Raw genomic sequence first — 23589 nt, 5'->3', positions numbered from 1 at the left:
TAAAACTAAGTATTTAAAGAATTAAAATTTTACAAATTGGGCCACTTTGGCAATTTGGCCTGATTTTCAATTAAATTTGATTTAAATTTCTGGATTGGGCTTGGAACATCTTATTGGGCCTTGTCTTTAAGAACTTGGGCTTGTAATTCGTTCTCTCCCGAAATTGGCCTGTTAATGCTCGTAACTGAGATCTAATGCGCCTTAGTTGCAAGATTCGGTTTCTTGGACCAATATTTTCAAGATTTGAAATCTTGATTTTCTTGATTCTTGAAATCGCTCAAAACAGCAAAATTGAACCAAGATTCGATTTCTTGATTTTATTGAAAACAAGAAAGTGAATCTTGATTTTCTTTTTTCTTCGTATACGCATCTAAGACCTTTGTGACTCGTATCATAAACGCACCACACCGCACCTAACCATAATTACTCTAACACGTCACATCAACATATAAGAATCACAAAATATATTTTCCAATTTTGTTGATGAGACAATGGGCATCAGATTCCAATTTAGTCGAATTTCTCGAACAAAGCAATGCAAAGAAAAAGACAAACAAACCCATGTTTCCATACTTAAGTAAAGGAATCCACATCACGTTCGTAACAGTAACAGTAACACATGTTACCGTTTTTCTGAAGGTTACCATTGTTTTAACTTTTCACCAGCGTATGTATATAGGTTAAAGTACCTTGGAGATCCATCTATTATATGGATTAATCAAATTAGTCCCTTTATTATTAAATGGATTAATTTGCTCCTTCTATTATTAAAAATAATTAAATAAGTCCAAATTGTAATAGATTTAACATTTAATATATAAAAAACCATGAAAGATTATTTTTTCAATTGCAATTTAATTCCAAAGCGAAATATTTTATTTACAAAATCATACAAACTTTAAAAATATTAAACTTGCTAAAAGACAAATGTTAATTCTATTTTAGTTTGGCCTTATTTAATTCTTTTAATAGTATAATGACTAAATTGATTTATCTAATAGTAGAGGACTAATTTGCTCAGGTCCTTAAAATGGAAGGACCTCTCGGTATATTCACCTAAGTATATATATGCCAAGATATTTTAATGGGTTAACATGTGTTGATAGTCCTTGTATTTGTATAAAAATTTGAGATTTGGCCCATATACTTTAAAAGTTAAAAATACAATCCTCTTATTTTTTCGATTTAAAATTTTAGTTCAATCATTATCTTTATTGGTAGTTTCTATCAAAATTTGTCAATTTAACATGTTTATTTTTTGTCAATCACATGCCATGTTATATGAGGACAACCTAATTAAAATTTCAAGTTGACAGATTTTAACAGAAAATGCTTACGATTTTAATAATTGGACTGAGAGTTTTAATAAAAATAAGACTTAATTTAGGGTGGGTTTGGATGGGCGATGGGGTGTGGTGCGGTGCGTTTAGTTTACTTTTTGTCTCACGCTACAGTATCGCTAAAGTGCCTAATCTCACCGCCACCGCTGTTTTTACACTAACCGCAGGTAAACGCACCGCCCATTCAAACTCACCCTTAAACTTTTTAAGTACAAAGACTAATAGCATATTTCAACATATTTTTATGTAGTTCTAGTTCTCAGTGGGGATGAATTCAGTCGGACTTTTTTATAATTTTTTAAATTATTCATAATAATTCAATTGTGAATATTATTTTCGTTTATTAATATTAATTTTATATTTGGCTTTTTAGACTTATTTTTTTTATAAAATTAGCTCTACTTTACAGCTTTTCAACATTATTTGGTATTTGGCAAAAGAATTATTTAGTAAAATTTTAAACTCTTTTCTTAAATATTTCAGAAAATTTTCAAATAAAAAAACCAAAAACTTTTATTCGATTTTTCTTTGAAAATTAATTTTAGATCAAATTTAAAATTATTTATAAACTAAATAAATAAATAAAATATGCTTTTAGCTCATGAAAATTTATAAAATTTCGAGTTAATAAATGATAAAATTATATTTTGTCCCTGGTCATGATAGTCTATTATCTTCTAAACCAACACTAGGATAGGAGAACCAAAAATCAAAAAAGAAGGTAGAATTGTCAACCATATCATTGGGATGTCATTAGGGGTGAGCAAAACTCGATTCGACTCGAAAAAATCGAAAAAAATTCGAATTTCGAGTTAAACGAATCGAGTTATTTGAGTTAATCGAGTTATTCCAATCAACTCGAATTTTTTTTTCAAATTTCGAGTTCGAATCGAGTTGAGTTTTCGAATTCGAATAACTCAAATAATTCGAATAATTCGAATATCAAACTATAATATTTTACATTTTTACCCCAAATTCCCAAACCTTTTTACTTTTCCCTCAAAACTTTTACTCCCCTCCCCTTCCAACCCCCCAATCTACCCAAAATCCAATTCCCACCAAAATTTTACTTTCCAATTTACTTTTTCTCAAAATTTTACTCCCAAAAACCCTCAAAACCTTTTATTCTCCCCCAAAATTTTTACTCTCTCCCACTTTTCCCCTAAAACTTTTGTTCCCTTCCCATCCCACCTCTCATCTACCCCAAACCCTCCCCCCTCCAAATTTTTTTTAATATTTTCCCTCCAAAATTTTACTCCCCCCTATTTACTTTCCCTCAAACTTTTATTCCCCAAAACTTTTTATTTTTCCCTTAAACTTTTACTTCTCACCCTTTACTCTCAAATAAAAAATCAAAATCATCTAAAAAAAATCACTAAACATAATACTATTTATATTATTAAATTAAATTTCACATTTTATATTATTTATATTATTGAATTGTTTAGTTATATTAAATATTTATATTAAAATTGAATTATTAATTATGCCATAAAATATTTGTGTTAAAATTTCATATTGGTATCAATTTCACATTTTATTTTTAAAATAACTTTATTAAAAATCATATTTTTACATTTAATATATTTTTAATTCCAAAATATATAGTGACAAGAATCAAGATAATTGAAACAACTAAGCAAGCAAAGAAGCTAACCAATATATAAAAATTAATAAATAAATTATGAGGTGATAAAAGTTAATAAAAAATTAATTAAGGTGGACAAATTTTATTATGATGAGTGACAGTGGTTACAATGACTCAAAATTATTTTTTAAAATTTAACTCAAACAAATATATTCGATTCGGTTCGATTCGAATTCCATCTCACTCGACTCGATTCGAGAAAACTTCAAATAAAGTTAGGATGATAAAATAAGATTCGAAAACTCGATTAACTTGAAAATTTTCGGTTCGATTCGATTCGATTTGATCGAATGCTCACCCCTAGATGTCATTATACTTGAAAATTTTGAATCCGAAATGAAATTAGTTCAATTTTTTATTCTTAATTTAATCGGTTTAATCGTTTAAATATATAAAAATAATAATTAATTTTTTTAAAAAAAATAAGAAAATCATATTCATGAAAACCCAGTTATTAAATGAATATAAATAAATGGAAAAGCGCTTTTCTTTTCTTTTTTTGTAAAACGATTCAAAAGAAAATTCCAATTTAATTGTTTTTGATTTCCAATTTTACAGGTTGTTTGATTTTTGGGTTTTTTTAGAAAAAAAAAACACATTCAAATAGATTGATTATTTACGAGAATGTTTCGGTGCAAAATTTTGTACGAAAATGATTTGTTTTTTTATTGTTCATGTTGGTGCCTGCAATTTCACCACTGACATTAACTTCCACCATCCCATAATGATTGTTCGACTTATAAAAATTGATTTTTTTTTTTGTGTTGCCATTGTGTTCGTCGGCACTGGTATGTATTTTTTTTCAAATACAGGTATTTTGTAATTATAAAAAGAAAAAAGAAAAATAATAATATTTTAACAGGTGTCGACAAAGAGAGCACCGACACAAAAAAAAAATCAGAAACCACACCAATGCTGCCAATGAGAACGTCGATACCCAAAAAAATTTGTTTCCTTGATGTCGGTGCCAGTAAAGAGAGTGCCAGGACCAAAAAAACACTGACAAAGTTTTTTAAAAATTTGAAATGGTGCCGGCAATGTGAACGTCGGCACCTATTAAAATATTATTTTTATAATTGTAAAATACCTATATTTTAAAATTGTATTTGAAAAAATACATATTGGTGTCGACAAATATAGTGCCGAAACAAAAAAAAATCATTTTTTATAGACTAGGGAATCATTACAGGATGATGGAAGGTGGCTTCTAGGGGTGAGTATGTAACGACCCAAAAATCAGTGGAGTCGAAAATGGTGGTTTTGAAATGTTGTTTTCCGATGATAGAAATTGTGAATATTATTTATTAATATTTACAATGGTATTATAGTATTATATTGAAGTTTGGTCTAATAATTTTGGTTATGTGAAAAGTTAGACAAGGTATGAGTGTATTGGATCTAAAGTCAGTGGTTTTGAAAATTGAGGTATCGGAACCTCGTTTCCGTGAACCGGATCCGTAAATATTTTTATTAAATGTTTACGAGGTTAGTTTAGTAGTGAATTAGATTTTGGTTAAGTGATTTTCGTGAAATTAGGAATTGTTTAAGTACATGGACTAAATCACATTAAAGTTACAAGTTGAAGTATAAATTGAAATTAATTAAAGGGACTAAATAAATAAATATACCATTGTTTCCTTTTAATGGACGGTCATAATGGAACATTTAATAAATATAATATAAAAGTAATAATAATATAATAAATATGGTTAGGGAAAGAAAGAAATAACAAGAACACCAACGGCAACTAGGGGGTTTGGAGTTCAAAATCAAAATTACAAACATCGTTCCGGAATCCTCGAGTAAGAAGGGGAAAGACAAGGTTGACGTCGAGTAGTTCGAAATATATGGTTTAGTACTTTTCGGTTTGTCGCAGATTCAGTACCCAACAACGAATCCCAGACTCAAGTGTGGTGATGTTATATTTTGTAATGATACATTTATGATGCGATGATATTTTGGTTTCTTAGTGAAACGATGGATAATTGTATATATATGTGGTTATAGTTGAGGCAATATTGTTTAGCTTAGCCTAATGTTTGGTATGTGTTTTTTACTTAAAAGCTTGATGGCCTAAGTATCTAATTGTTAGTTCAATTAAAATTAGAAAAATTAATAATGTTAAATTAAAATATTGTACAATATAACTATTTCCATGTTAGTATCATAAACTTGAATAATTAATCACTTATTTAGATTCTAAAATTATTATTTTATAAAATTTTAAATTTTTATATATTTTTAGATTTTTTAAATTTATAATTTTGTTTAAAATAAAAATTTTAGAATTTTTATAAATATTTTAAATTTTAAAATTACTTTGATTTTTTGTAATTTTGTTAAGAGAGATAATTTGTTCATTTTCAAAATTGATAGGGACCAAAACGGTATTTATACTAATATATTTTTGAATTATTCAAGTTATTCAAATTGGAAATATTCAACTCGGTTTGAACTGAAATCTGAAATTTCTTATTCGAGTTGACTCGTATAATTCAAATAACTTGATTCAATGCATTAACTAAATGATACAAAATAGGGTTGAATTTGGTTCGATTCTATCATTCATGATAATTTGATACAATATTTAGTTATTTCATATTATTTTTAAATATTTTTTGAATTTTTTAAAATTATTAAGAAAAGTTTGAAGTCTTTTCATAAATATTTTAAAATTTTTTGAATAAATAAAATAACCATTAAATTTTAAATTTTAAAAGGATAAGTTTTTATATAATATTTTAAGTTATTTTCACTAATTTATTTTTAAATTATAAAAAATTACAAATTAAATAAAAAAAATATAATTTGATTTGATTCTATTTGGTAAAAAGAGCTAAACCTAAAACTTGAATATAAACCCAATATTTATGGGAATACGTCGTCACATCGCGACATCGTCGCTGCTTTGCCGTTTCAAACATTGTAGCGTCATCCCGAGACTCCTCATCGGGTCTGCTTTGGGCTTCTTCAATTGCTCGTCGGTTATCTTTCTAGGTGACTAAAAAAAATTGGATAAATACCAATAAGAGTATAAGACCCCAAAAAACACAAAAGCTATTTCAATAAGAAGGTTGGGATCAACTTTTAACTTCTTTGCTGGGCTCTAACTAGCGAACCCATGGCAATTAATTAAGCAATTTTCATTATCAACGGAGAAGTGATCGATAGCAGGTAAATCACTAGAACCCAATATATGCACATGTATTTCGAGAAATGAAGCAAGAATCATATATTAACGTAAGGCAAACTCACTGGCCGCCGGCCGGCACTAGCTTGGACATTGGTTCATCGGTTCTCAGGTCAGTCGTCTCGTCCCCTCTATCTTTCTCTCTTTCCCAGTCTGTTTATATGTTGTAATATACCTCCGATCCCAATGGTGTTAAAGCTTTCGACCCTTAAACTAAAATTTCCCAACAAAATCCCGCCATGGCTCAACTTCCCTGGCCGCTATTTCTCCCTTTCGTACGCCGCAACTCTCCGGCCGAAGCCCGAAACCGACACCGACCCTCAATCGGTTGACAATTATGAAGAAAAGATAGGGTTTTTAAAGCACAATCTACACCCGGATAACTTAATCCGGATTCTGGACAAAACCCAAGATTCGAATTCAGCTCTCAAGATATTCAAATGGGCTGCTTTGCAGAAAAGCTTTAACCACACCCCTGATACGTATTACCACATCAGTTTAAAATTGGGTTTGGCTGGAAATGTTAAAGAAATGGACAATTTTTGTCTAAATTTGGCGAGAGACAAATGTGTAGGTTCGAGGGAGGCTCTTGCTTCGTTGGTTCATACATTCGTTAGGCATTCTAGGCTCAATGAGGCAATTCGGGTTCTTGGGAACATGACATTATGTGGGTTAAATCCCTCTGTTGATGTTTTTAATGATTTATTGTGTGCTCTTGTTAAGAAAACAGATTTTCAAAATGTCTTGTTTGTTTACAAGGAGATGGTGAAAGGGGGGATTGTGCCCACTGTTGGTACTTTGAACTCTTTGTTGGAGGTATTGTTCGAGACTAATAGGGTCGAATCGGGTTTGAATCAGTTTAGGAGGATGAACAAGAAGGGTTGTAGTCCTAATGTTAGGACCGTCGAGATTGTTATTAAAGGTCTTGTTTTGAATAATAGAGTTGATGATGCAGTGCTCATTTTGCATGAAATGTTGGAGCTAAAGTTTCAGCCTGATGTGTGTTTTTATATCTCTATTATCCCTTTGTTTTGTCAAGAGAACAGATTAGAACAAGGAATGCAGCTGTTTAAGCAGATGAGAGCGGCTAATTTGGTGCCGAATTCAGTCATTTGCAGGGAATTGGTTCATTGTTTATGTATGAACCTTCATCTAGATGATGCTATTACCATTCTTGAAGAGATGATAGAAATCGGTGAGATTCCTCCCCTTGATTCATTTGTGGATGTAATGAACGGTTTTTGTGAAGCCAAAAGATACAATGAAGCAATGTGTTTCTTGGAGAATAACTGTGGTAACTTAGTTTCTCCACATAAAGTATTGCTTGAAGGTTGTTGTAAGGCTGATAATTTTTTTCTAGGAATAAGTCTTCTCGAGAAAATGTCTGAGAGAGGTATAGCTGATTGTGATTGTTGGAACATTTTACTCGGTTGGATTTGTGAGAATGCAAGCATCAAGAAAGCTTATGAGCTTCTTGGAAGAATGATTGTACGGTCCGTAGTTCCTGATTGCAGCACATACGCAGCTCTTGTTGTAGGTAATTGTAATCTGAACAAGTACGAGGATGCTTTGGAACTATTTCATTACATTCGGTCCAAATTCTGGGTTTTGGACTCTAAATGTTATTCTAGGCTAGTTGAAGGTCTTTGCAGGCTAAAAAGGATTGAAGAGGCTGTCGTGGTATATTATTACATGTCTAAAAGTAAATGCCCCCTTGAAGTTGTCACATTCAACCTGTTGATTGAGGCCACATGTGATGCCGGAAAGGTGGATGAAGCAGTCAAGCTGAGGTCATTGGCTTATTATTCTGGTACTTCCTGCTCTAGTGTGACTCACATCACCATAATGCTTGCCTTCCTTAAATCCGAAAGGGCTAAAGATGTCTTGGTAATGTTTTCCCAAATGGTGATCGGGGGTTGTAAAGTTCATGCAGAAGTATACTGTATTCTAATACGAAGTATGTGTGCACTGAATAGATTTAAGGATTGTGCTTTATTTTGCAAGCTAATGATTAACGAGAGCCTCATGCCTGATTCGGGGACAATTCATGACCTTCTCTCTTGTTTAACTAACCATTCTCAGTTACGTTTGGTGTCAAAAGATATCGATAAAATTATTTCTGGAATGGATACCTTGGATTCAACTATGTTTAATCTGCTGATTAATGGCCTATGGAAAGAAGGTTGCCGGCGTGAGGCTCGGAATTTATTAGATTTGATGTTGGAAAGGGGTTGGGTCCCAGATGCTACAACTCATACGTTGTTCGTTGGATCCAATGTTGAAGGGGTAACAAGTAGGGGAAGACCAACATATGAAAATTCGATGGATGAAGATAATGTTAGCAACATCCTTGCTGAGGCATTGGGGAAGTGATAAAAAGCTTGATACTCCGTATGGTTTTTGATTTGACCATGTGCCCATTCCTTGGTGGTTATGCCTTCATTTCTCACCCTCTGGAGGATAAAAAGTCATGACATAGATCTTTCTTCAATGGCATTCTAATTATGGTAATGGCAGGTTAGTATTAAGACACTTGAATGCTTTGTGCATGTAATAGTAACTTAAATGTTTCAAAATCTTCAGAACTAGTAATTTGTTCTTGCATGGTTGGGGGAGGGTACTGGTAAGTGGTAACCATATTCAATCATCTTTTTACATGGAAGGGATACGTTTAATGTTTCCTTTAGATATTGCTTATCAGCAAGGGGGTAATCTAGGTGCTTAAAATCCATGTTCTACAAGAAATAATTTATTTGATTCACATCGGGGCATGGATGTATTCGGGAAAAATGTAACCCAGGATTTTGTAGGATCGTAGACAAATTGTTGAAGAAACACAAGCCTTCACTTGTCCAACCGCTGGAAATTTTAACTTGTCCCGTTCTCGTTTTCAGGTGACTGATTTCTATTCTGACATGGTATCCCAATTAGATATTAACTGTTATGTCAAGTAGTGGGAAGAGACACTTGTCCAACTGCAAATGCTCAACTGGTAGCAGCTTCAGAAATCTGGTGTGATCTCTGGTGAATAATATGCCACTGTGGTTATACATATCAACAATTGGCTTCAGAAATCTGGTGTGATCTCTGGTGAATAAGGTTCAATTCAAAGCTCCTCTTTCTTCCCCAAAGTTATGTGGATTACACTATGGACCGGTGGTAGAAGGCTGCAAACAAAGCTGAGTGCAAGGCTGGGACTGCTCTCTGTATGTGCTGAATAAACCCTTTTTTGTTGGGTTCTGGCCTATAGTTGATACCCTTTCAGATGTTAGGTTCAGGACGGAAACCATCAATGCTGCTGCATATACACAGTTGGCATATTCTTTGGCATTTTCTTGTATATGTAACGATTGCTTAGGCAAGCACAGTTGGCATATTCTTTGGGGGTGGAAATGGACTGTCTAGGGTTTGATTGTTGAGGCTGGTGATGATAGGGAGGTTCATACTCATATTAGTAATCCGATTACTCTTGGTCATAATGGTAGTCATAATCTTCCAGTGGTCCTTAGAATGAATCATAAGTGGAATGACAAAAAAAAATGTTGTATGTAAATAAATGATGAATGTTGTATTTAAATAAATGATCTCGGCAAAAAGCACTTGATCACGAATCACGATTAACTATGCATGCCTAATACTTGCGGTATTGAATATTTACCTTTAAAAGTGGAATTCCTTGGAATGTATAGTTGCAGCTTCATAAAATGGACTTAACAATCTGCCCTCAAAGCATTCAAATAGCGATATCCGAATCTGAGTTGCACCATACTCAGCTAGGCCAAATGGAAAAGGAGCACGTTCATTCACAAATTTAAAAAGTTAAAAACTGAGGTAGAAAACCTAACCAATCTCTTTCTGATAATACAGTAACAAAATTTGATCCAAGTCGATGGTAACATTTAGCTTTCCATCAACATGGATACAAATAGCTACTTTAAATAACCAATCCTTCCCTACGAGTCACTGCCATGTTCATTTATCATAAAGTTTTTAACTAGAGACCAAGGAAAACTAGCATTACACCTAATAAAACTATTTGACATTGAAGAACTACCATTAGATCCATCAGCCAACCTGTGTCATCCTTAACTCGATCCCTATCAAACAGAAAAGTAAGAGGATAAGTTAGTCCAATGGCAACAGCAACAGAGCTAAACTTTTAGTTACAAAGGATAACAGTATTCACAGAATTCAGCTAACTCATCAAAGATATTCATATCAGGCAATAGACAGCGATACGAGGAAAACGAATCCTTGCAGATACATATAAATGAGAACTGCATATGACCTGACAAAACTTATAGGCCCCAAATTCAGCATTGCTATAAGCATGTGTCATAAAAACAGTAAGATAACTCCGTGGAAGCTGCATGTACAAATGCTCATAATATGCTGTACAAGCTAGGAAAAAAGAATATGCTCTCTGCATGAAATATGCAATTGAATAATGTAATGCCTCTAAACTTTGATGTGTTCAAGGGATATGTGGTGCTAGCTTTCAGAAAGTTAATACTTACAGTGGCCAACACTCTACAAGAGCTCTTTGCAAGTGGACTTGTTGTGCCCTAAACCCTTGCATCTACTGCACTGTAGTTGACGCTTCATTACCTCTGGTGTTCCAACTTTTTTTGTGGTGGGCCTACCTGGTGGACGGCGTGTTGGAGGAGGAGTTACAGTCACTAGAGCTGATGAAGTATCCTTCTGCAGATGCCTCTCCACATCTGGAATAGGTTGTATAGACTCTGCATAGGTTAACCTGTAGCTCTCGGTTGTAAAGTATCTGGAGCAAAAGTCATATGGGCTTCGTCCAATGCAACTGATAACGGCAATAGCATGAGAACATGGTAAAGCTGTAAGTTGCCAACCTTTACAACTGCAATCCCATCGGTCCATGTCAACCATTTCAGTGGTGGAATCACCACGGACCTCAAATATGCTACCAGAAGTCAGAAGCACTTGAAGAGTACGGACTTTCAAGCTCTCCTTTTCCAATTTTTCCTCCATGCATGGAGTAAGCCTTGTTAACCAATGATCAGACTCAGCCCTGCGGGAATAAATTAACTCCATAACCTTTTGCCGTATGACATCAACCATCTGAGTTATAGGTAATTCGTGTGCATCTGACACCCAACTATAAAAGAGTTCCCCAAAGTTTGATGCCATATGGTTATATCTAGCACCCTGGAAATATGAATTTGCCCAGTATTGGGGCTCACTCTGAATGATCCAATTGTAAGCTTCCAGTGAAATTTTTTTGATGCTGTTGATATACGAATGGAAGGCTTCAGGTCTAGGTGCCAAAGCTGCATTATAAAGGTCGTCAATCATGAGCCGTTTCATCTCATGGGAAAACTGCCCTTTCAAGTCTCTAATGAGCTGTTCAGTTAAGTATCGGAGACAATAACCATGAAATGATCCCTTGAAAATTTCAGAGATTGACTCCCGTAAACCCTTCTGTATGTCTGCAACAAATGTTATAGGACAAGATGTTGACAGGGCAGATTTCAGTTGTAACAAAAACCAATACCAGTTCTCATCAGTTTCAGCATCAACGACAGAAAAGGCAACAGGAAATACATCATCATTCCCATCTGCAGCGGTTGCTGCCAACAAGGTACCTTGATATTTGGAATTCAAGGGTATGCTATCAAGAAAAAGGAGAGGTCTGCAACCTTGTAGAAAGCCGGACAGAGAAGCATGGAATGCGATAAAGAGGCGATGAAAACTAGAGTCTTCCTTAGTGGAGAATGTAGCAAGACTGCCTGGATTGGTCTCCATTATCCTCTCGCAGAAAAGTGGTAACTGACTATATGCATCCTTATATGAACCCTGAAGCTGCTCTCTAGCAATTTCTTTCCCACGCCAAGCCTGAAAGTAGTTCAGTTGTATGCCAAACTCCTGTTTAATGTCTTGTACAATATCCTTGGGTTTGTAAGTTGGGAAAACTTTTAACCTCTCCTTGATTATACTAGCTACCCAACTCCTCGTTGCTTGATGCCCGGTGGTCAAAGCAGCCCCTTCACAAGTATGTGTTGGATTCATCTTCTTGATACATATCAGCTGAGTGGTTGACAACCTTGATGCATGGATTCTCCAAGGGCAGCCTTCTGCTCTGCACTTAACAGTCACGCGGTGACTATCGTTCTTTTTATACCTGAATGCGAACTGATGTGCAATGGCATATTTACGTAATGTCTCACGAAATTCCTGAACACCAGTGAATCGTTGCCCCACCCCTGTAATTGTATTCTGCCACTGCTGAGTGGTTTTAGCAAGAGGAAGAATAGATGAAAACTCAGGTGCTAGATCAATGTGTGGATCAATATGATTGGTAGCATCAACAATATCAAGAGAGGCCGCAAGAGGAATATTCGATCGAGTGGTATCATCCATAACATCTAGAGGTGGATCAAGCGAAGCCAGAACCGGAGCTGGAGCCGGAGCCGGATCCGGAGCTGGAGCCACTGCTTCAGACAAAGTTGTCCTGCTAGACCTGTATAAAGGAAACTCTCATCAGCATTAAGGCTTTGCTTCAGACATATTTTTTTTTCACCCCCAAGCAGAGCCTTAGTTAATAAACCAAAGAATTACAACTAAGCTTGAGCATACAAATAAAGAGAACTACCTACTGGCTGGCATGTTGGAAACATCATGAGGAACATTTTCCTCCATTAGGATAAACACATCGACAGTGGTGGAATTCCCATGAAATTTTATTAACCGCTTTAAATCCTTGTCATTGGAGATACTGATGAGAGTCTTTTTATTGCCAGGGAGGAAGTATTTAACAGACATAGTACTCATGTTCAAATTAAACATTTCTGCTAGTTCCTTCTTGAAGTCGTCGAACTTCGTTTGATCATCAAGGTCTATCGCATGAGCATCTCCGCCTTTATACAACATCACCCCGCTCTTATCAGTCTCAAACTCACCACCAGATTGACAAACCGCTATCACCCTTTTGGTAGCCATGACCTGCCAATCATTGAGAATCAAAAAACACTTCAGAATAACACCCATAGAAACAAAACAAGTAAAGCATAACAAGAATTCTGAGTTCAGTGATGACATGGAGATTAAAGCAAAGACAAATTAAGGATAGATTTTAGGTAATGTGGAAACCATAGAAAATAAAGATGAATTTATATTATAATAAAAAAAATTGAGTGAATCTAGTTCATGTGGCTTACTTATTGATTTGTGCCCTAGCCTAGTCCTACCACATTGAGTATTCAGTATTATGAGTGTGTGTATGTGTATATATATATCTAAATCTGAATAGGGTGAGTGAAGAACAGAGAAAAACAATGAAAATAACAAATTTATAATTAGACCAAGAGACATTGAACAATAATCCCAATTTAGATCAATAAACGAAAATCCCACCTGACCGGAGGCGGCGTTCTCTGAATTGAAAATCAACCAATCAGAGCGTCGATACTGCAAAGATCAAAGAAAGGTAAGGAGTTTGACAAACATTGGAGGCCAAAAATCTTTTCAATTTTGTTTTAGGGCTCCGATATCTGTGTATAGGAACGAAGAAACCCTAAAAAATTAGGGAAAAAAGAGGGAAAGAAGAGGAAAGATGAGAAAGAAGAAGGAAAGATATGCAAAAATTATTAGAGAAAATTAGGAAAGAAAGGACCTTACCTTGAAATTGTGAGTTTCTGAGGATTAGATTCTCAAAATAAAAATTTTCCCTTTTTTTTAATTTTTGGTTGATGTTGTAAAATTTCGGACTCTATTTCTCTACCATCTCTCCCTATCGACGACAAATCAGAGTCAAACAAAGAGGGGGAAAGGGTATATATGTAACTTCACATCCCTTCCATTTTGGTACACATTTATTTCATTTAATTCTAAAAGGTGCACTTATAAAATTATTTTGTTAGGCGATAGAGAAATTTCATATAAAATCAAATCAAATATTAAACTCGGCATTCAATCCATTAAAAATATATTAAATCAAATTAATAATCTTAATCGATTATCAGAGCTGCGTTAAAAACAAATAAATTACAGCTTTATTTGATAACTGATTAAAATAAATTAATTAATTATCTAAAATTAATAATTTCATTTTAAATATGTTTGATAATCTATAAAAAAATTATATGAAAATATAAGCAAATTTTATTGGATAAATTTTTTAATTTATTTTATTTTTAATAGGTTTAAATTTTGATTTTGCTTAAAATAATATAAAATGTTTTAAAAATAAGGATAAAGATGTAAAATAATACATATATATATATATATATATATAATTCCTTACTTAATTTTAAGTAATATAAAAAAATTACAAGTCAATTTTTCATTTAAAGATATTTTTAAATTGTAAAAAATAAAAAAAAATCATCCCTTTTAATATTTTTTTTATTTTTAAAATTTGATGCCCAAAATACGTGCCACGTCAGCTATGAACAAGACAACTTGTGTTGACGTGGTTGTCAAGATTTTATACTTCATAATGTTAGAGACGATGACAGAGATAATAATCATATTTTAAATTGTATATCTTTAGGGTTATTTGGCTAATTTTTCAGTTGATCATTGATTAATATGTGGTATTTGTCACTAATTCTTTGATCTTAATATTGAATTTTGCCAATCAACAAAATATATATCTATTAAACTTTAAATCCTCACACTCAAACAAATTTAATTAAAAAATTAGGTAAACCACAATAAAGGTCACCGATTATGAAAAATTATAAAATGATTATTCAACTATTTAATTTTATTTTTTCGGTCATCAACTGGTTGACGTAAAATGAAGACACCCAATAATCCAAGATAATTGGATGACAAATTTTTTAAATAGTTAAGTGTTTATTTTGTTTCATAATTGGTGACAAAAAAGAAAAAAATATAATTTAGTAATTACTGAAGTAATTTACCCAAACATATTTTTTAATTATGTAGAAGTAAAGTTGGGTTACTTGTTCAACTCTAACAGCATATCTAATATTTGAAAGTTAAACCCAAAATACAATATTTTAAACCCCAACCTAACATGAATATGATATAATAAAAAGTAAATTGCATTTAAGGCCACTAAGCTATTAATAAATTTAATTTTGGTCACTGAATTATTCAAAATATTTTTATTTAAGTCATTAATTGTTAATTTTTTTTTTTTAAATCTAACTAAGAAGCTTCAAATGACGATTCATACCCATCGATGAGTAGAAAAACATTATTTAAATCTAAGTTGATCGGAGATTGGAGGAGGCTATTTTGATTTTAGTTCGCAAATTAGTGGCATTTAAAATTGTTTCATGACAAAAAAAAATTATAAAAAAGAGGGAAAATGAGAATTTTCAATTGGTGCAGACAGTATGAATAAAAAAGACCATACAAAAATTATCTTAAAAGCGTGAACTTACTAATAGTTTAATGACATTGGGTATAATTTGCCATATAACAAACTATTTATATCATATAAACGATAAAGGTTTTTTTTTTTTTAATCAACAAGGTCCCTTTATAAGATTAGACATTGAACAATACATGTACATGATAACCATGCTCTCCAACCAAAACCAACATTAGACAAAAAGTTAAGCAAGTTGGAATTAGATAAGAGAGCTACAAAGCAAGCAAGACATTTACTTATGCTAAATTAAGGAAATAACATTCATGCATTTTGCATGGTACCTAAACCATGCCTATGTCCATGGCTGGCTAGCTGGTTGGCTGGCTCTTATTCCGACGAAAGAGGAAAGACCACTACTTCAGCTGCAGACGGTAGAGCAAAAAAGCAGTAGTCCGTAAAAACAACTAACAAGTAATTTTATCTGTTAAACTTTAATTATAGCACTGTTAGTATTGATTTGTTGGATATAATGATAAGTGTTTCCTTGTTCCATTCATGAACCAGTCAAACAGATAAGAACAGATAAAAACATGCATACACTCTTATTAGAATCTTATTACAAGTTTAATTAATATCTTTCACCATTTGTCCTGTAAAAATGTAGAAGCATGTGGGAATAGGAATATAACATACAGCCCTGCTTTAGGAAACTGGCTAGCTAGTAGTCTCCCTGTTATCCTAATCCATTCATCATCCTTAGCCCCTAAAATGACAAGGATGTGCATGTCCTATGTAATAATAATGATAATGATGAAACATAAAATAAGGTTATGTCAGGTCTCAAAACTAGTACCGAACAACCTTCCACTGAATTGTAACACAATGAATAGAGGGGCAATTGTGAAGGCTGCTTAAGTTATATGCTTAATGTGCTATCATTTTGCACTTTATTTCACTCGGTATTATATTCAAGTTGCCCCTACACTTACCACCAGTTGGTTTTTAGTTTTGATGCTTAACATGCCATATCCGGCAAAACACCACCATTTCACAAAATAATGAATGCAGCGGCTACACAGCTGATTTTAATCGGCATTTGAAAACTGTTAAGCGCCCGACCTAAAACCAACCGGTAAAAGATTAAGGGGTGCATTTCAATATAAGAACAAATGTGGGATAACACCACCTAAAGACTCCCACCTACACGTGGACAACCTCATTAGGAGTCATCAACCTCATATGGGATGAAGTAGGTAGAACATAACAAAACTTGGACTCTAATACCATATTAACCATACAAATAAAAAGGATTGATGGTGGAGGGGCAACTTTAATATAAGATCACAAAAACCTGATATGTGAGATGACACCACTTAACACTCCCCTCACCTGTAGCTACGGGACCTACACATGGACAACCTTATATGGAATAAGGTGGGAAGAACAACATAACAAAATTTTGAGCTCTAATACCACATTAAGCATCCAAACTAAAACAATTGGTAATAGGTGGAGAAGCAACTTTAATATTAAGACCACAAAACCTGATATGTGGGATAACACCACTTAACAAAAAAATTATATTTCAACTTTCAACTAAGGGATCATGCTAGTGTAGTCATGTTACTATGAACAAGTCATCTGATGGTTTGGCTTCAATGCTCTGCTCACAGCTATGTATGTCGATTTAAGTGCCTTAACATTTATCCATTTCCTTTTCTCTCCCAACAATATGCTATCAAAAGAAAAAGAAATGGGAAACAAAAGAAAAAAAATGCAATCTCAAGTTGATATCTCTGACTTTCCTAAATAAGTACAGTATAAGCAGAGGTGCAATTTACTTTTATATCTATTAGCAACCAAGTTCAGCAAGGAAAAAGTCTAATATAATCAAAGCAGAGGTAACATGAGAAAAATGCACGGGGAACAATAAAGTAGTCAATTCATGAAGGATAACCATTTAGTGACAATCTGTAATTCGTAAAAGAAATTACAGACGATCTTTCACCGTTGCTGAATGATGTATTTATCCACTTAAATAAATAAAAATACATGGTTATAGTGATATATATAATTTCAAAAAGAAATCATAAACTGTGATCTAAGTCAAGCCCATTATTGAATGGTGACCAAATAGAATAAATGACCAACAGCTTATCTTCTAAAAATTATATGAAACTGTAAACAAGATCATATATAGTGTTGAAATGTATTGTTTCAATGTCCAAGGAGGAAAATCTTGGGGTTCTTCATAGTCTAGTAGGTAATATAGGGAGGGGCAGAGTGCTTGAGAAACACAGCCAAAAGAAAAAGGAGGAGGAGGGGAAGGGGAAGGAGCATAGAAATCACCTACGTTGCTGGGGCTCTTCATTTTTGTTGAAGCATATGTGTCCAGACACTCATATGAGACACATGGATACTAGATATGACCTCCAATGAGTCTCCAGATGCATGAAAAAACTTAAAAAAGACTAATCATACCTATATTGTACACATACCCGACACTCACACCTGAGCTGTCAGTGCTTGAGAAACACAGCCAAAAAAAAAGGAGGGAGGGAAGGGGCATAGTAATCACCTATGTTGCTTGTGCTCTTCAGTTTTGTTGAAGTATAGGTGTCTAACACTCGTGTTGGACACACAAATACAAGATATGACCTTCAATTACTCTCCAAATGCATGAAAAAACTTGAAAAAGACTAATCATACCCGTATCCTACACTGACACCCGAGCTAATCAGAACTTCATATAAATTTCCAACAAGCAATTAAATTTAATATTTGGATGAGAGAAGCAGCACAAACCTTATGAAATGGGAAGAGAAGCACAAGTGAATGCATTGTCAACGAGTTGATTGATTGCATCCCTAAACTTGTAATAATCCTCAACCTTGTTATAAACTTGATAAGAAATCCTCGCATACCCTGTTACTACCCCACCTTCCTCCCCATCCTTGGGTGGTCTATAATATATTGGAACCTCAACACCAAACTTGTCCCTTAAACAAGTCCTCAATTCCAAAGCATCATGATCACTTGAAATCCCGAAACAAGCAGGTAAACCAACCATGACCATGCTTGAACACATCTCTGGGGGACAACCAAGACGAGTTCCCCATGCTTTAACCAACATCTGCCCCATCTCAACAACATATTCATGGTTCCTTTTCTTGATCCCTTCAATCCCACCTTCAAACCTATTGATGAATTCCAAAACCTTTGGAACCACTAAGTAAGAACTGTAATCCCTGGTCCCTATCCAAGCACTTTCTATGGCTAAACCATTGCCATATTCATGGGAAACGACGGGATGGTGCAAATCGGAGTTGTTTGTGGACTTTTTACAGTACAAAAAGGCAACAGATGGTGGGCAAAAGAACCACTTGTGCAAGTTGCTAGTGTAAAAGTCAGCTCCTATTTGTTTCATATCAACGTCAACGCACCCGATACCATGAGCTGCATCAACAAACACTTGGTCAACGCCTTCTTCCCTACAAATGGTGACTAATTCTTTAACGGGGATGACCACGGTAGGCATGGAAGTGACGTGGTCGATGACAGCCAATCTTACTTTCCTCCCGTTTTGTTTCCCTCTCCGTAAAGCTTGCCTGAACTCTTTCACGATCCCGTCGACGGAGCTAACAGGAAAAGGCAAAGGGACCTCGATAACATACCCGCCGGCGCGCGTGACATAAGCCTCGACAGACTTCTTGACGGCACCGTAAGCGTAGTGAAGCATGACGGCGGCATCCCCACGGCAGAACTTCCCCTCCGCGAATCCCCAAGCTATTTGCTGCAGTACAATGGCGGCGGCGGTTGTGGCGTTGTCGACGATAGAGACCTCGTCGACGTGGTCGGCGTTGATGATGTCCTTAATTATAGTTCTGGACTGGATGATCTTAGGTTGGAGCTGGTTGAAGTAGAAATCGTCCGGCTGTCGGAGCCACTGGAGCTGTAGCTGGTTCTGAGCTGAGAGAACTGAAGAAGGGCAACACCCGAAGCTGCCGTTGTTAATACGAGCAACGGCGGGGTCATGGTGGGAAAATTCGGAGATGATATCAGAGGGAATGAACAACGGCGGAGGGTCAGCATACAATCTGGGTTTCTTGGAAATCTGGGAGTTACCGTCGGCGGCGGAACCGCCGTTCAAGGCGGTGGGATTGGGGCAGATTTGGGTATTATTACTATGGAGGGAAGAAGCCATGGGAAAGGGTCGAGGAAGAAACAGAAGAACAAATTTCCAACTTTGAAGGATGATAACTGATAAGCGAGTGAAAGTTATTAAAAGACATGTGTTTTGAACTTTTTACCTCAAAACCAAAAAAGAATAAAAAGCTTTTTACTAGTAGCAGCCCACCACTCAGTTTTATTCTGTTATTCAATGAGCAACAAAAATTGAATCACAGTCATTTCGCCTCACTCACCAAATGAGATTATCGGATTTTATTCTTTAGTTTTATTTTTAATTATATAATGATATTTTAGTAATTCTTTCGTGTCATTAATACATAATTTTATTAATTTTTATTCTAAACTCCAAACCCTAAACTTAAACCTTAAATCTTAAACTCTTATCTCGAATCTCGAACCCTGAACCCGTTTAAGGTTCGAGGTTCAGTGTTTAATGTTTGAAGTTCATGATTCAATTTTGAGGTTTGAGATTTAAAGTTTAGGATTTATAGATTGGTATTCGATGTTCGAGGTTCAGGGTTCAGGGTTTAGGATTTTGGGTTTGAGTTCAAGTTCAAGTTTAGGGTTCAAGGCTGGAGGTTTAGAGTTTAGGATTCTAGATTCTAGGTTCGAGTTGCAGGGTAAAAAAATTATCATGTCATTTTATAATTGGAAATGGAGGGAAAGGTCCATAAAATAATTTATCATTATTTCAATTCACTTACCAAATCAGATTATAATCGGATTTTATGTGTTTAAATTTGAGTTTTATTTATTAAGGCAACTTTTAAAAATTAGAATTTAGGTGTATTTATTTGTAATTATTCGAGTACTTATTATACTTTATAGGTCTTACTAAATTTAGTATAATTGAAGCATCTAATTATATTTTTAATTCTTAGGAGAGGGTGAGAATTGGAGTAATTATGCAGATAATTATAATCAAATCTAATTATGTTATAAGCATGAACCTATCTCGGTGTTTTGGATGATTATAATAAAATATTTAGTATTTTATAAATCCTAAAATTTATATTATAAAAATAATTTGTGTGTTTTATAAAGTTATAAAAAATATTATTTAATTTTTTAAACGAAAATTAAAGTTATAATTAAAAAGTTCATTATAAAAATAATTTACATGTTATAAAAGTGTTATAATATATTTATATATATAAATTTATACCAAGAAGTATGCACATAAGTTATTTACGTGTTCATGTTATATATTATAAAAATAATATATTTATTCATTAAAAAGAATTATAGTTTTTTATAATATTATATTATTAGACAATTTATAAAACCTTGTTTTTAAAGGTTATATATTTTTAAATTTTATATTATTTTGACTTAATTTATTTATTATAAATTGGATAAATTATTTGAATTGTGAACCAAAATATTATAAGATTGATGCTAATTATGCATATACAAAATATTTTTTTGCATCATATCATGGGATATGATATCATTTGAGAGAATGGTGCCAGACACAAGCACCATATACAACTCATGAACTCTTTAATTTGAGACATTTAAGACTTTGAAACGTAGTTGAGAAGACATATGTTATTTTAAAAAATCATATTAAAAATATCACTTTAATATAGCATAAAAAAATGTTGGATTGTACTAACATGTTTCACATTTCATGACTATAATCATGGGTGGATTCAGATGATTCATACTTTGAAGAGTACGTGTAAGAACAAGATCTTGATAATTTGATACGACCCGCCCTTGGGAACGGCCATTGCTTCAGCCTACAAGCGAGGCTCGTTGTGTTTGCAAGCTGGACGTAGCTCAATCTTATTTTGTGGAGCTTCATTTAGCTCGTTTCCAGCTCCTTTCAAGCTCAATGAGCTCGAACTAGCTCAATTTCATTAAGACCTTATTATAGTAGCTGAAATAATTATTTGAGTCATTTAATTAGATTATTACAGCTCAATTAATATTCATTATTTATTTGGTTTAAAATCGGACAAATTTAATTATGCATGTTAATTGAGTTATAATTATATGTTATTAATTTGTCTTAATTTCTGACTCATTAATATGTTTTTATGCATGTTTTAATGTGTCAATTTTATTACATGTTTTCATTATGTCCTAAGGTGGCGAATTTAATGTGCATAATTTTTGTGTCATTTGTTGCCAAATTAATGTGTTTAAAATGTATTTGATTTATTGAATAAATTTTCTTTGTAGGTACATCACATTTGGACGTCCTTGGTGCATGAATGAATTAAAAGAAGATACATGTAAGGGGACGGCACATGCATGTTTGGGGAATTAAATTTGGTCATTGTTTGAAGTATCCTAGGTGACCATTCGCCAAAGAAGCTATGGTTTCCTACTCCCAAGTTGACCATTCAATTGACTTTTAAATTATTTTCACATTCTTGGATTCATCTTGGTGTTCGGTTCTATATGTTCACATTCCATGACTCTTCAAAGTGAGTTTTCACACCTTGATGGTGCTCATTACCTCCTTTAATTGTTGATCACTTTTCAACAAAAGTTGCCAATTAATTGAGCTTGTTTAAGTCCATTAACCGAACCTAGTCATTGTCATGCATCTTTCCAAGCTTCTAAGTTCATTGCTCATTCTAGAAGATGACCATTGGAGTCCATTCAAAGAATTTAGTTAAGCACATTAAAGGAATTCATTTGCTTAATTCTTAAGCATTCATATGACTATTCGGCTAGCCTAGTCTTTATCTATAAATAGTTGTTAAATTCAATTTGTAAAGGACTTTTTGACATTTTAAGTAACGAATTGCTGCCAAATTTGTGAGGCATTTTCTCTCAAATTTCGTTCGAGACCCGTAAGACTTATCTAGCTTCTAGTGGCGTCTTTCCGAGTCTTTCTTTCGAACTTATCACTCCCTAAACCCGAGTGTGGAGTTCACCTTTGATACCTTTGGTTCATACTTTACTAAGTATTGGGTCAAGGTCCTTATCACCCCAATTCCAATTCATTTAGGTCCTATAAGTTTCGGGTCGACACTCTTTTTAGTGTTGGTTCTTTCTTGACCTTTTTGAACCATTACCATTTCGTACCAAATCTCATACCATTTCGTACCATTTTCCGAATACCAAATCGCACCAAAACTAAAGACCATTCTTGAATTATTCCTAAACCGAACTCAACCAACCTAATCATACCATTTAGACTTAAACCAAATTCCACAACCTACTTTGAACGAACCTACCTTACCTCTTTGAACTTAATTACATTTTTCTCTTCTTCTTTTCTAATACACTTCTACGTTTACGATCGGGAACTAAACGACTCGGGTTCAACTACTAAACCGAGTTCGTATCATAATTTTAATGATGCAGATTCAAATTTAGATGATGATGAATTAGGTCAAGGACCAACAAACGATAATAAGGAGCATATGAATGACTAGCTTAACAAATATACACTAGAACAATTAGATAAAATTGCATATAATGTTTATTTTTACTTGTTATTTTTATTAGTAATCAGATTATCAACTACTTTTTTAACTAACATAATACATATGATGATTTGATTTTAATTTTTGTTACTTGTTTAGAAATTATTTTTATCATACTAATAATTTTTATAGTAATTAATATTTTTAAAAATATAAATTATATAACTGTGTAATTACAATTTGTACTACCAAACATGACATAGGGAATTACGATGTAATTACACCTTCTGAGTCAAATACGCCTAGGGAGTTACAATTCTTTGTAATTACAAGAAAGGGTAATTACTACCTTAGTAATTACACTCTCATTTAATTACTCTATGCAATCCAAACAAACCCCAAAAGTGCATTTGGCTCTTCAAAATATAAGATTACATTTCATAATAAGATTACCGAATTATAAGATTATAGTGGAATATAAGATTATCTCAATGTAAGATTCATGTGATAAG

General features: G+C 33.6%; 3 protein-coding genes across 6 annotated transcripts; 1 reads left to right on the top strand and 2 right to left on the bottom strand.

The window, feature by feature from the left end:
* The first annotated feature begins 5868 nt into the window (after positions 1-5868).
* Positions 5869-9815, top strand: LOC105761150 (pentatricopeptide repeat-containing protein At3g53700, chloroplastic). 2 transcript variants are annotated; one of them, XM_012578871.2, is made up of 2 exons: positions 5869-8685; positions 9073-9815. In XM_012578871.2, exon 1 carries the CDS (start codon positions 6365-6367, stop codon positions 8549-8551), a length of 2187 nt encoding a protein of 728 aa, XP_012434325.1. In that variant the 5' UTR covers positions 5869-6364; the 3' UTR covers positions 8552-8685; positions 9073-9815. The 2 variants fall into 2 exon arrangements, with proteins under 2 accessions (XP_012434325.1, XP_012434323.1); XM_012578869.2 differs by having other exon boundaries at positions 5869-8695.
* Positions 9816-9961: 146 nt separating this feature from the next.
* On the bottom strand, positions 9962-13965 carry LOC105761149 (uncharacterized). Of its 2 annotated transcripts, XM_012578866.2 has the most exons (5): positions 13829-13965; positions 13565-13618; positions 12804-13153; positions 10696-12671; positions 9962-10275 (listed from the first exon to the last, which is right to left on the bottom strand). In XM_012578866.2, the coding sequence occupies exons 3-4, from the start codon at positions 13148-13150 to the stop codon at positions 10709-10711; spliced, it is 2310 nt and encodes a 769-aa protein (XP_012434320.1). In that variant the 5' UTR covers positions 13151-13153; positions 13565-13618; positions 13829-13965; the 3' UTR covers positions 9962-10275; positions 10696-10708. The 2 variants fall into 2 exon arrangements, with proteins under 2 accessions (XP_012434320.1, XP_052480286.1); XM_052624326.1 differs by lacking the exon at positions 13829-13965 and having other exon boundaries at positions 13565-13785.
* A 1628-nt stretch (positions 13966-15593) lies between these two features.
* Positions 15594-19809, bottom strand: LOC105761151 (probable L-cysteine desulfhydrase, chloroplastic). Of its 2 annotated transcripts, XR_001123630.2 has the most exons (3): positions 18303-19809; positions 18076-18213; positions 15594-15919 (listed from the first exon to the last, which is right to left on the bottom strand). XR_001123630.2 is itself a non-coding variant. In XM_012578872.2 (2 exons), exon 1 carries the CDS (start codon positions 19699-19701, stop codon positions 18304-18306), a length of 1398 nt encoding a protein of 465 aa, XP_012434326.1. In that variant the 5' UTR covers positions 19702-19807; the 3' UTR covers positions 15594-15919; position 18303. The 2 variants fall into 2 exon arrangements, 1 of the variants encoding a protein (XP_012434326.1); XM_012578872.2 differs by lacking the exon at positions 18076-18213 and having other exon boundaries at positions 18303-19807.
* Positions 19810-23589: the final 3780 nt, after the last annotated feature.

Source organism: Gossypium raimondii, chromosome 11 (assembly GCF_025698545.1).
Source record: "Gossypium raimondii isolate GPD5lz chromosome 11, ASM2569854v1, whole genome shotgun sequence".
Classification (NCBI taxonomy): Eukaryota; Viridiplantae; Streptophyta; class Magnoliopsida; order Malvales; family Malvaceae; genus Gossypium; species Gossypium raimondii.
Note: the sequence above shows the minus strand (reverse complement) of the source record. Positions and strands in the feature narration are given on the sequence as shown.